Consider the following 12,491-nt stretch of genomic DNA (forward strand, 5'->3'; position numbering starts at 1 on the left):
TGTACAAGATACAAACTTGCAATTCTATATGGATACTTTGTAGAACATATCCAATATATAAGGTGAGTAATATGTACATATATCCTATTGTGTTATTATATATGAAATATACAAATACATCAAACATCCTATCATTTTGTCCGACAGTGTAGAAGCCGAGAAGGGGGAGGACCTTGACTCCCTACAAGGAAGAAAGTGAAGGGTGTAAGAAATAGGAAGAAAATGGAAAAGAGTGGTAAAAGCACTAACACAACGAGAAACGCAGGCGGATCAAAACTGAAGAATATTTAGAAGGAGAAAATTTATTTGCAATAGAACATAACAACTTCAAAATACATTACAATTGACCATTAATGATGTTCTTAAAGAGAGTGCAGTAGACAGTATTTTGCAAAAAATTCGTCTCTTAGTAAAAAAGTTTCGAATATCTTCAATGTTGATCGCTTTAAGAACAATGAAATTAAACAAACCAGTTTTAGATTGTGTTACAAGGTGGAATTCAACTTTTAATATGTTGGAACAATTTTTGGAATTAAAAGAATTATTCAACGAAATTAATGAAATCGGTTTAGAAGATAAAGAATGGACCAACGTACAAGAATTAGTATGTACTTTAAAACCCGCAAAAATTGCTACAAAGAGATTACATTTACGCATTATGGATCAAATTAAAATTGAACATAAAAAAAATTAAAAATGATTATGCAACAATGCTAATAAATCCAATTAATTCGAGAGAAAATACTTCTCGAGAATGATTCTTTATTAGCATCAGTTTTTCTTGATCCAAGATATAAAAATTAACTGTCAAAAGCATAGAAAGAAATTGTCACAATACATTTAGTAAACAAATGGGAATATTATAAAACAACATATCAGTTAAAAACATTAGACACTTCTACTTCAAGGTTTGGTGTCAGTATTTCTGTTGAAAATGAAGATATTGATGACATGGACAAACTGCTCTTTGAGGCAGAAGAAGAATTAAAAGAGGATGTAATTCATTCAGTTCTTATTACGCATTCTCTAAATACTTTTTCGAAAATCCCAAGAATAGAAAGAAGCACAAATCTCTAGCAATACTGGGAACATGAAAAATATACCTATCCTGATTTATTTATTCTTTTGCAAATTGTACACGCTGTGCCAGCTACTTAAGTGTCAGTACAACGCTTGTTTTCAGAACTGAAATTTATATTAAATGACCAACGATCTCGCTTAAATCATGATATTATAGATGATATCATGATTATACGAAGAAATGAACTTTAGTTTTGGAAGATTATAATATTTATGGTATCTTAATATAATATTTATGTTTAGTATTTAATAATCTAATAATTTTGTTGTATATGTATATGTAATAATATATTTCATAATTCTATTAAGAACGTTTTCTTCAATGTTACGTTACTTGATTATACTTATTATGTTAAGTGCAATTATCAGTATATTTCTAGCAAACGGACCGTTCACCGATTTTGACATGTTATATATCGTTGGATTCATCTTGTTGAGTACATTATGAATATACATATACATCATTACTTGTGGAAATTTGTTTTTCGTGTGAAATTTATTATAAACTTTCAATAAAAAGTGAAGTTAGGTTAGGTTATAGTAATGGCCAGCCAGCTGGCAGTGATATTTCATTTAAAATTATTAGTACTTTGATGATAGCAATATTAGTATCTCTACTTTCAACAAGTACAAGAGATTCTGTGTTCATTTTTCATTTTTGTAGCACTGCTATGTATATTGTGGACAATTCATTTCTTACTTTATTAATATCTTATTCTGCAGGAATTTGAAAAGTGAAATTCAAATAATTAACAAATGAAAAATTTGTCTTTCTTTTGTTTCAAAACTGTAAGTTCAGATTTTCTTCTATTTTTAATAGTTCACAGATTTTAGTGCATTTTGTAATTAAAATGAGTATATGTATAATTCCAAAAACATGGAATTTTATCAATATTCATAAATTTTGCAACAATCAAGATTCGTGATTAAAATTCCTCCAGGATAAAGAGCTAATTAAAAAAGAAATGTACTGTCCACAATGTGGAAATTTAATGAAATTAGTAGATAAATATTCGCGCTGCAGACCGACTATCCCAGCCACTGCTAATCCCATTAAAAGAAAAAATGTTTGTAATGTTAAAATATCAATAAAAAAAGGAACGTGGTTTTCAAAAACAAAAATGAATTAAGTAATGGTACTAAAATTAACGTATATGCTTGTGCACAATTATGAACAACATTATATTATTAGAGAATTACAGTAGAAAAATACAGTATCACAATGGTCATATTTTGTACGTCAAGTGATGACAGAGTGGCTATATCACTCCCGCAAAAGAAAAAATTGTTAAAATCAACAAGTCCAAATTTGGCAGAATAAAGTATCAAAAAGGACATTTTGTTGAAGGGCAATGGGTGTTTGGGGGAATAGATAGAGAGAATGGTAAAGTATGTAAACATCTAAAAGTCAATCACAGTGTAAATTTTAAAGATCCTATAATAGCTGCTCATACCAATACTGTAGAAGGTACTTGGCGGCACGCCAAACATTTCTTACTTCAATACTGTTGGTTAATATTTATAACTTAACTCATTTTTTCCTTTTACTCGTTATCCTTTTTATAAGATATAATACTATTGGTATTTTTTATTTCTAGCAAGAAGGATAACTTCATTGGATATTTGAGTCATTATATATTCACCAAAAATGTAAAAAAAGTACATTTAGATTTACTCAATGAAATTTTGTCAGAAAATTTCATTTGATTCAAAAGAAAATGAAAATATGCCCAATTTGGAACACTCAGAATAAATACTTTTAATGTAATAAAATAATATTTCTACTCATAGATGTGTCGAAGTGTACTTAACCTCACTTTTTTATTGAAACTTTAAGGTCAATTTTACATGAAAAAAATGCATTTCCGCAAGTAATGATGTACATATTCGTAATGTACTCAACAAAACGAATTTAATGACATATATCTCGTCAAAATCAGTGAACACATATGTAACCTACTTACTTTAACTGCGTTAACCGTCTCACAATCATGTTAAGTACTTACAGCTTACAGTATCAAATTTCTCGCCGGTCCCTTTTCAGTTTGTATCTAGTAATTTGTAACCCGTTCTCTTGTAGTGACCACGGGTTACAGTAAACGTAACTTATTAACCTGGGTTACGGTGCCGGTTATGCACTGGTTAGAATCTCTGCGTATGTGGACTGAATGTACCGACAGTCATTTGTTTCTGTTCATAAATGTATAAAAATCACAAAAACACGAATTTCCGCAGAAAAAGACAAACACCCCAATAATGTACTCAAAAAGACGAATTTAACAATGTATAACACATCAAAATCGGTGAACGGTCCATTTTCTAGAAATGTTCCAAATTTTAATATTTCGAAATAATCCTTACCTGAATTGATGCAACGATTCCGCCATTTCTGCATCAACGATCAGCGAACAGGTTTTATTTTAATTCTGTTGACATTTTCGAAAGTTGAACTAATGCATTGTTTTTCAAATTTGTCGTTTAAAATCACAGCACAGTACAAACACAATTTCACTAAGCTTATCACAGTTAGTTTTTACAGTTTACACCGTTCACAATTCGATGGCACTTGATTGACTACTGTATGGAGCCAGTGATACAAGAACCGTGGGACGTGGGAAATAAATTTTTACCCTCTGCACGACGTCCCGCCGGTTCCCCAACTTCAGTTGAAATTTAATATGATTAAGAATGTGGCTCTGTGCACTGTCCCTTTGTAAGAAAGTGGTTAGACGGTCGTCTGCCTAAACCCTTGGAACCGTCCACGTTGCGAATGAGATACATACATACACGTATTGTAAAAATAAACTTCTTTTTATTATCTGAGGTTCGAACGTATCAACCGACGCTTTCGGTAGTCTGAACAACAATGGCGTTTCTTCTTCACTTCTTTTCCCACACCTCGGTAAGGCAAGGCTGCCACCTTTATTTTTGTTTCTAAGGAGAAAATGGGCGCGACTAGCGCAACTAGCGCTACTCCCTACACCTCCGTCTGTTTCCACGACTCGACGTTGAAGCTCATGGCAGCAGCATCGATGAGTCTGTAGTGAAACGGTTCAAAGAGAGCCGCGAGAAATGGGGTTTGGTAATTAAATGTCTGTAAATTACTTTTTGCACAGAACTATAGCACTTTATTTTTTCCTTCTGTGTTCTTTGGCGTCACAATGCTTTCTAACGTATGTATGTATGTATGTACCCTTACAAAAATCGGGGGTGCGCATCTTAAAACTAGGCTTACCAACTACTTAAACTACAAGATACTAAACTAAACCAAACGACTAGGAAATTAAAACTAATCTTAACCTATAGATGGCGCGTCAATGCCCTGCAACGTTAGGCGCTACAAGTCGACGAAATAATACACATATGTATGTATATATGTTACTTATAATCTCATCTATTTGGAACATTCAGAAGTCAGGAGATTCATCTCGAATCCTGATTCCACGATTTCAATTTTTAGTTTTAATTGTTTTGTAATTTTAATTTATAACTTCTCAATAAAATAGAACGTTGAAACACCTCAATTTGCAAAGCAATTAAAAAAAACAGAGATGAAGTGTTTTCTTTCTTAATATTTAAATTTTATATGCATGCATATGTAAATACTATACTTATACACAGATCATAAGTTACCGAGCACCAACAAACTTAACAGCATAGGGGCAAAGAGACTGGGCCGTTCGCTCTATCTAATCCCTTCCAAGATCCCTCATCTTGAGGTGTCAGCAATCACTCTGTACCTACATATAGACGTATGTACAATTTCCATATTCGCGGAGGATACATTTGACTATATAAACATGCAATTTTTTCTAAACGTCAATGGATTTTTTATATGTATATACATATATTCCATCCTTCTTCTACTAACCGATGTCACTGCTCAGTCGAGCGTGAAATTTATTACCCTAAACATCGGCTTCGCGCTTTCATGGACCTCTCACTCATTTCTCGTACTTCTCACTTTGCGGGCGACTTCAAACAAAGAAGAGGAGATAGCGAGTTGCTTATTTCGAAGCAGAGACCACTTGCTTATTTCGAGGCAATACTGTAGCAAGAAACCTATTTCTCGGTGTTACTCTGCAAGGAATGAACCAATCGCGATGAAACCTTTTGTTACGAGCAATGTGTTTAACGTGAGCATTTTGTAAAATGACCGGACATTGTATAGAATGCCCGTTCGAAAAGACATTGTGCAAAATGTCCGTAACAAGTTTCGGTCAATCTATAAAATGTCCGGTCATTATACAGTATACCTAGAGGGTGGTGGTCAATGGTGACTTCAAAATGCGCTAAAAAGTATGAAATAATTTCTATTTCATTTATACCAATATTCTACAGCTATTAATAAAATCTATTTAAACGTTAAATACTATACTAAATACATTTCAAAGTTTTCGGAGGCGGCGCAAAGTTAAAAATACCCGAATATACGATGCTGCCAATAACGATTTGATTGCGGTATGGCAAACTTGGTAATTAATAAGTCGCAAGAAAAAATGAGGAAAAGTTATAGGTACGGCTGAAAACATTTTTAATTGTAACGATTGTAAGTTAATCCGCAATGGATATGTTGATTCCCGTTGAATATTGTTAACTTGAAATTATCAAATGGGTCATTCGGTAATCGGCGTGGCATCGGTTGCCAATCCCTGAACTAGGATCTTCCGAGTAGAAGGAAAATTTTTAATTTTGCGCCTCCTCCGAAAAGGTTGAAATGTATTTAGTATCCTATTTAACGATTAAGTAGATTTTATTAATAGCTGTGGAATATTGGTATAAATGATATAGAAATTATTTTACACTTTTTAGTGCATTTCGAAGTCGGATTTTTTTTTGTTAAAAATTATTTTATCATAATAATGTAAACCTACGTCAAATCTACGTCTACGTCAATGCACTCCAATCGTCGCTCGCTATCGCTTCATCTCGCTCTGTTTCAACACGCAATAGATTTGCGGATATGAGGACCTTGGCCAATAAATATAATACGTGTGACTGGAGGCAGAACAACGAATTTGATTCAACGGCAACTTACGATCTCTGTATATTAGAGAGAGCTGGTATGTAGGACGTCGTGAAAGGGGTAAAAATTTGTCCCACGTCGCGCGTCCCGCAGTTCTGGTATCGTTAGCTAAAGTAGCGATCCCTGAAGGTATTTCATCTTATCTAAAACCTAAACATCGACGCTGGGCAAGCCGGTGCGGCGCGGCGTCCGGTTTCTTTTCGTTACTGCCACGAGATTCATAAACATATACAGGATGTGTTTGTTCACTACACACAGTGGAATATTTTGAACAGAAAGGCTACCACTGCCTTCATAAGCGGTTTTGGGCGCTCGTTTAAATTTGATGATTTTTGAAGTACTTATAGTACTTGATATGAAAACCCTATACATATGTCATTTCTTAAACCTCTACAACAACTTCTGTAGGAGACAAAAGGTAAAATGCCATTTTCGATATTTACTCATAACTTTTGTTCATGTTAGTATTTTCCTTTCAACTTTCGCGTTATTACTAATGCCTAAAGCCTTTATAAAACGAGGTATAGAAACATTCCCCGCACCTTTCGTTTTTCAGTAATGGCAGTTTATATTTTTTAAGGCCGAATTTTTTTCTCTACCAAATTTTTTGTCACATATAATACCTTATAATGTAAGACGTAAATCTAGCACCGCGTTCGTTTCACACCGCCGCGGTGGTGGCCGAGAGCCGTTGCATAAATAAATACAGGCCGGCGGCGGCGAACGATTTCCGGGAACGAGCGATAAAGGCGAGATCAAGGAAGAGCCGAAAATCAATCGCAGGATGAAGGCATTCCTCGTCCAGTCGCCTTGCCGCGAGAACGCAGAAACGTTATATACACGCTACATTTAATATCATCATTCCATATTATTATAATATAAACGAGTGAGATACTGAAATATCAAACTACCCCTTCTATTACACCCTACAATAATTGCCTTTACAGAATGAAACGGGTTTGAATCAAATCGGAGTTGCACATGCGTACTTTTCAAATTAAAATTAAAATACAGAGTTTTTCAAAAACAGTGCATAAGAAAATTCCTTGTACGAAATCAAATGAAAAATCCATTTACCTTTTTGAAGATGAGTATTCCCTGTGCGTGCGTGCATGTCACACACGCGCTTTCCTGGCCGTAAACAACGTGCTGTCACTTGTTTGCAAACTCATGTACCCTGAGTTGCATTGACCTTGTCGCAGTGAAGTTGGCTACAAATTCACTAACACATTCACGCCGCGTCGGTGAGTCTATCTCGCCCATCGTCTCACCGACGCGGCGTGAATGTGTTAGTGAATTTGTAGCCAACTTCACTGCGACAAGTTCAATGCAACTCAGTAGTCAGTAGGTACTATGCAGACTTATTTATTTTTACGTATAGGGAGAGTTCCCCTAGTACCGGATCAAATAAGTAAAACAAATATTGATATATTTTTACTTTATTTTGCATTAAGTACAAGTTAACATTAATAGATATTAAAATATAGTAACAAAACAAGTAACATTAATTTAGGTTATTGATTTGAATGAAGTGGAGAGTGGCACCTAATATCGGATATATCAAATATGTTTAAATTATTGTACGATAATACTAAAATAATTTACGACGATCACATGTATAATCATCAGAACATTCTGGTATATCGGCACAAGCTTCGTGAGCCCATTCTTGACACTTTAAGCATTGTATCCAGTCCTCGTCATTCGTCTCCAAACAAACCACACGAAGAGTTTTTTCGTTTATATCTTCCGGTTTCACTGCTTTGGTTTTCTTTATTTTCTTTTTTACTGTTAAGTCATATGCCAGCTTTAAAAATTCTCTTTTCGTCAGTGGCAAACACCGATTACCTACGTCTTTTATATGATTTACCAATTGATTTTCATATTCTACTGGAAAAATTGTGGTAAATGCACCTAGCTTAGGTTTTAATATTATTTCTTTCCCAGACTTTAAAGCCGTTATCTTATCAGATAATGTGCTTTTTGGGATACTGTATTTTAAAGATGCTTCTCTCAAGCTCATTTTTCTTGCAATAACTTTGTTAATTGCAGTTTTCAAATCCTCTTCATTCCAAAAACTCCGATGCTAGGGGACAATGAACCCATTGAAAACCAGTCTACCGTATACAAAAAACAAAAAGTAAATGAAACAGTACTTACAAAAATTTACAATAACACTACTCACGACTTTCTCTCACAAAATTGTGGTAAATACAACACTCTTTATTTCAAACAATGCACTGCTTTGAATTTGAATGTCAACGATTAACTGATTTTACTGCCTATGGAGACGCGATAGAAGCGAGTAAATGTTGCACGTTGTTTGTTTTATCCTCTCCTTTGTTTTGACGGTTGAAACAATTTTGTCACATTTCAGTTCTTTTAGATATAGCTAATGTCCGACTAGCAAGGAAGGGTTTTTAGGTGTCCGCCTCCGATTGTTTTGATTTTTGGATATGTTTTAAAGGACCGAAAAGTAAGGTATACGTATTTTTTTATTTTTGCCCGTTTTCATATTTAGAGGGTGAAACGACCCCCTGAAGTTTCGGCTACAATAGGCTATCTCGGATACTATTATAGATAGAAAAAAACTTTCGAAGGAAAAGTTTCATGGTTTTTCATGAACATATAACAGCAGGTCATAAATTTTGTAAAAAATAATTTGTTTATAACATTATTTTAAAAGTAATCATAACTTACATAATAACAAAAAAGAAACATAAATTTGTTTCTGAATCCATTGATGTATTATATGCTATGTTTGCCTTTTACATTTTTGCATATTTTAAAATAAAATATGCATCGCTCACATACACCGGGTCGCGGTCATACCAGATATGGATGTACGGTTAATATCCATTACGATATCTAACGTTTACCATGTATACTAGGCATTAATACAGTTATTTAAAGCTTACAATATTAATAAAAATTATATTAGTACATATCTATGTATTAATATGCGATATGTAAATTAATTTCCGGTACTAGTAACATGATTGGTGCAATTATATTTCACGTGTATGTTAGGTATGCATATGTGATATAAATTTATAATCTGAAGCTTTTATAAGATACATGCAGTTTACAAAATGGTTCACTTAATATTCATATTTGTCGCAGAAGTGATATTCATGAAAAAAATGTTTTAAACAAAATGCTTTTTTACACCAAGAGCATCTAATTACCGGTATTGTGCGTTCTGTTCAAAAGCAAAATCTACAGGATTCACAAAATCTCCTGATTCTTTTTCTGTGTATCCACTTTTGTACCAAGCATACTGGAATAGATTTTTATATCTTGGTGAAGACAGTTGATTGTGTACAAGTGATTGTAACTTAATTATATTATTTCTTAAATAAAAATTAACATCGTAATCATGTAACAGCACATCATCGAAGAAACATAATTCTTCCACACCCTAAATCCATAAACATTTAGAGGTTGGATTCGGCCAGTGGTACCTTTTGGTATCATCTTAATTATAATTTCTTTACCCGTTGGTTTCGCATTATGTATATCTTGTTCAAAGTGTCCACTTCAAGAGTATAATAACAACACAGACGTTGTTTTAGTATTAGGAAAAAAGACCTCTTTCAACCAGATTTTGAAATGAGCTACAATATTAAATTGAAATCTTTAATAATTATACACATGTGTATTGGTAGTTATCAATCAAAAATAATTTCAAGGTATTGGTTACCAGAAGTGAGTTTCCCAGATTTTGATGCAGTCACGTACACATTAGTCGGTTTGAATAATGTTTTTTAAACTATTGGTCCAAATTGTCCATTTGCTTCTTGCAAAACCACAAAAAGGGGCGACAATAATCTTCCATCAGCAGTTATTATTGGTTGTATTGTGTAACTATGCGTTGTTCAATGTACAGATTGTACAACACGCTCTACTTTCTATTGGCTTTTCACCGCTAAAGTTCGTCCAGAATGTATTTCTAATTGAATTGTACATATTTTCATCTCCGTATCTCGTAATCAAAGGGTTTACTTCATTGACAATGTCTGTAGCTTTAACTTTCAATACTTCATCGTCTTCTATTGCCTTTCGTGTTACAAATTTTGTTATTTTTCGAGAAACAATACGATGAGTTTTTTTTTAAATTATACAGCCATGTTTTGGAAGCTTAAAATGTCATATGATCGTTACCTTGTTCTTTATATGCTTGCACAGCCCATCGTCGAATATTTCTATCATGCAAAATATAACCGGATTCAATAGCTTTTTTCATATTTGTTATCACGAACTCGGAAATTTGAGCTAATCTTTCTTTTTTAGTTCCACTTGTTTCAATTTTATGAGCCCATCTTCGTAATTGCCGTTCAGAAGACACAAGTCTAAAATTATGTTGAACGGTAGCAAGTTTACGTCTTTTTTTCCCCTCTGTCCAAAACGCAACTGCTTTCCGTTTGTAATCAACATCAACATCTTCATCACGCTGTGAACAAACTCCAATATGTGTCTCCCCAGACCAATTTTCGTCTGCATCATCATGTTCTTCAACAGACTCAACCTCACATTCTTTAAATTGATCCAAAAAGTCCAATGACGATTCTTCAGAAACTTCAATTTCATTAAATGCAAATATGTTATCGAGCAACATTTTTTAAATGGCTTCTTTCAATTGTACTTCCTCTCTTGTTAAAGGAATATCCATTAGGTACATCGTTTGAAATGTTGCTAATAGCAAATTATGTAATCACGTTCATCGGATTGATAATCATTTTTAACCGAATTCGAAAAGGAGTAGGTTACTCAATTCGATCAGTATATATGTTTTTTTGTTTTGTTTTTTTTCTGTGTGTGTTCACCGATTACTCCGAGATGAATGGACCAATCGGAACGAAATCTTTACATCTTGTAAGGTATGTCTTCCGATTACAAAAAAATTGTTCATTTTTTCATTGTTATTGTAAAATACAGGAAGTTTTTAATCTCAAGATTGGACGATTTCAATGACCTTTTAATATGCTGTCGGGGGCATGATTCTGAACAACTATTTCATTATGCATAATTAACGGAAAGTTTTAGTTTCCGAGATATTCGTGAAAAAGTATTGTTACTACTACATTGAATTCTACGTATGCCTACGTGTCTCTACCGGTGTATGAGTCAGCATGCAGTCGCCGATTCTCTACTGTTTCATGTAAGTATACATATGTAACTGTGAAACACCGAAATTTGTGAATGACAACATTTTCCAGCGAATGTCGATACATACCAAATACGTCGACGAAAGACCGAATATTTCTCAATATTATTATACATTCGGACCTTCGCCGGCAGGTGTCGACAAATATAGTTGAGCTCTGGTGAATGTCGGACGACACGTCTGAACAGGATTATCCCGTCGCACAGTGGTCCAGGAACCCACTTTTCGTGGCCAAAATTAAAAACGTCTCTAAATCGACGTTTGACCAAATATAATAAATTGTATAATTAATAGAACTAAAATCCAACTAAGCAAGTGCAAAAATATAATTGTTTTTAATTTTTTTTATTCTAATTCAGTATTATCTAAATATCTGAATATACGTAAAGTTGATTCGTCCTGTTCTTGATCTGAATCCTCTTCGCTAGTTATATCTTGTGATAAATTAGATCAAATGCTTATAACAAATTAAAATTATGTTCTAACAAATTTAATTACATAGAATATTAAGAATAATTATAATAAATGGAAACTACATGCTACACTATATTACACTTTGATATATAAACAAAAAAGTAAAAATAAAAAATACGTTTAATATGCATAACTATAATAAAATTATACTAAATTTACATTTTTTATTACTGATGTTTTCCCTAGCACGTTGACTAAAAGACGACTACGGCGATGAAGCTGAAATACGTCTCCAAATGATTATTATCTCGTGTTTATAAAAATTAATACTAACAAGAGATAAGAGTCTGGCAAAGAAAACGTTTCGTATTACTATAGACAGAAGTCACTTCAGCCCGAGCGATACGTATGCTGCCGCGGTGGCCGCAACGTTAAGCCGGGTATCCACCGGTATCAAACGCCCGTATCGTATCACCGTTCCGAACCCTTTTGAATAGGCAGGCGTTGCCTCGTTGCATGCAACGGCGTGCTGCGGCTCGGACAACATTTCTTCGTTTCTTGATATGTAGAAACGGTTAGGCAATAGGACTGGGCCACTACAGGCGAGAAGTTCCAAAGGAACGGAGGCAACGGACCCATCCGAAAAATTTGTCGATTCTTTGCCGTTCCATCGAAGGAAAAGTTCATGCGTTTGCACTTGACATAGCGTTTCGTGCCATCACTTGGGTTTCAATTTATTTGAAATCTTGTAGTATTATTGGATTCATTTCAAAATCGATGAAATTATTTATGAACTTAATCTAA

The 12,491-nt window shown here is 33.8% G+C and overlaps 2 protein-coding genes and 1 pseudogene across 29 annotated transcripts in view; all 3 read right to left on the minus strand.

Annotated features, from left to right (window-relative positions):
• LOC117611402 (uncharacterized) overlaps positions 1-4,283 on the minus strand; it is a 171,212-nt gene extending 166,929 nt beyond the window's left edge. For 8 of the 28 annotated variants that reach the window (XR_013062489.1, XR_013062494.1, XM_076689395.1 and 5 more), the window contains exon 1: positions 3,442-4,283. Coding sequence is in view for 2 of the 28 variants with exons in the window: in XM_076689401.1 (XP_076545516.1) it covers positions 3,442-3,475 (34 nt within the window). In the remaining 26 variants the exon portion in view is untranslated. The remainder of the gene's footprint in view (positions 1-3,441) is intronic. The other 20 variants (XR_013062490.1, XR_013062493.1, XR_013062486.1 and 17 more) reach the window with 13 other exon arrangements.
• A 4,924-nt stretch (positions 4,284-9,207) lies between these two features.
• LOC143305595 (uncharacterized) lies at positions 9,208-9,851 on the minus strand (annotated as a pseudogene).
• Positions 9,584-11,848, minus strand: LOC117609735 (uncharacterized). Its single transcript, XM_076689550.1, has 3 exons — positions 10,271-11,848; positions 9,810-10,165; positions 9,584-9,723 (listed from the first exon to the last, which is right to left on the minus strand). Exons 1-2 carry the CDS (start codon positions 10,722-10,724, stop codon positions 10,149-10,151), a joined length of 471 nt encoding a protein of 156 aa, XP_076545665.1. The 5' UTR covers positions 10,725-11,848; the 3' UTR covers positions 9,584-9,723; positions 9,810-10,148.
• Positions 11,849-12,491: the final 643 nt, after the last annotated feature.

Source organism: Osmia lignaria, chromosome 8 (genome assembly GCF_051020975.1).
Source record: "Osmia lignaria lignaria isolate PbOS001 chromosome 8, iyOsmLign1, whole genome shotgun sequence".
Taxonomy (NCBI): Eukaryota; Metazoa; Arthropoda; class Insecta; order Hymenoptera; family Megachilidae; genus Osmia; species Osmia lignaria.

Coding starts and splice junctions, on each gene's coding strand:
- LOC117609735 (XM_076689550.1), bottom strand. CDS start 10,724: ATGTTGCTCGATAACATATTTGCATTTAATGAAATTGAAGTTTCTGAA.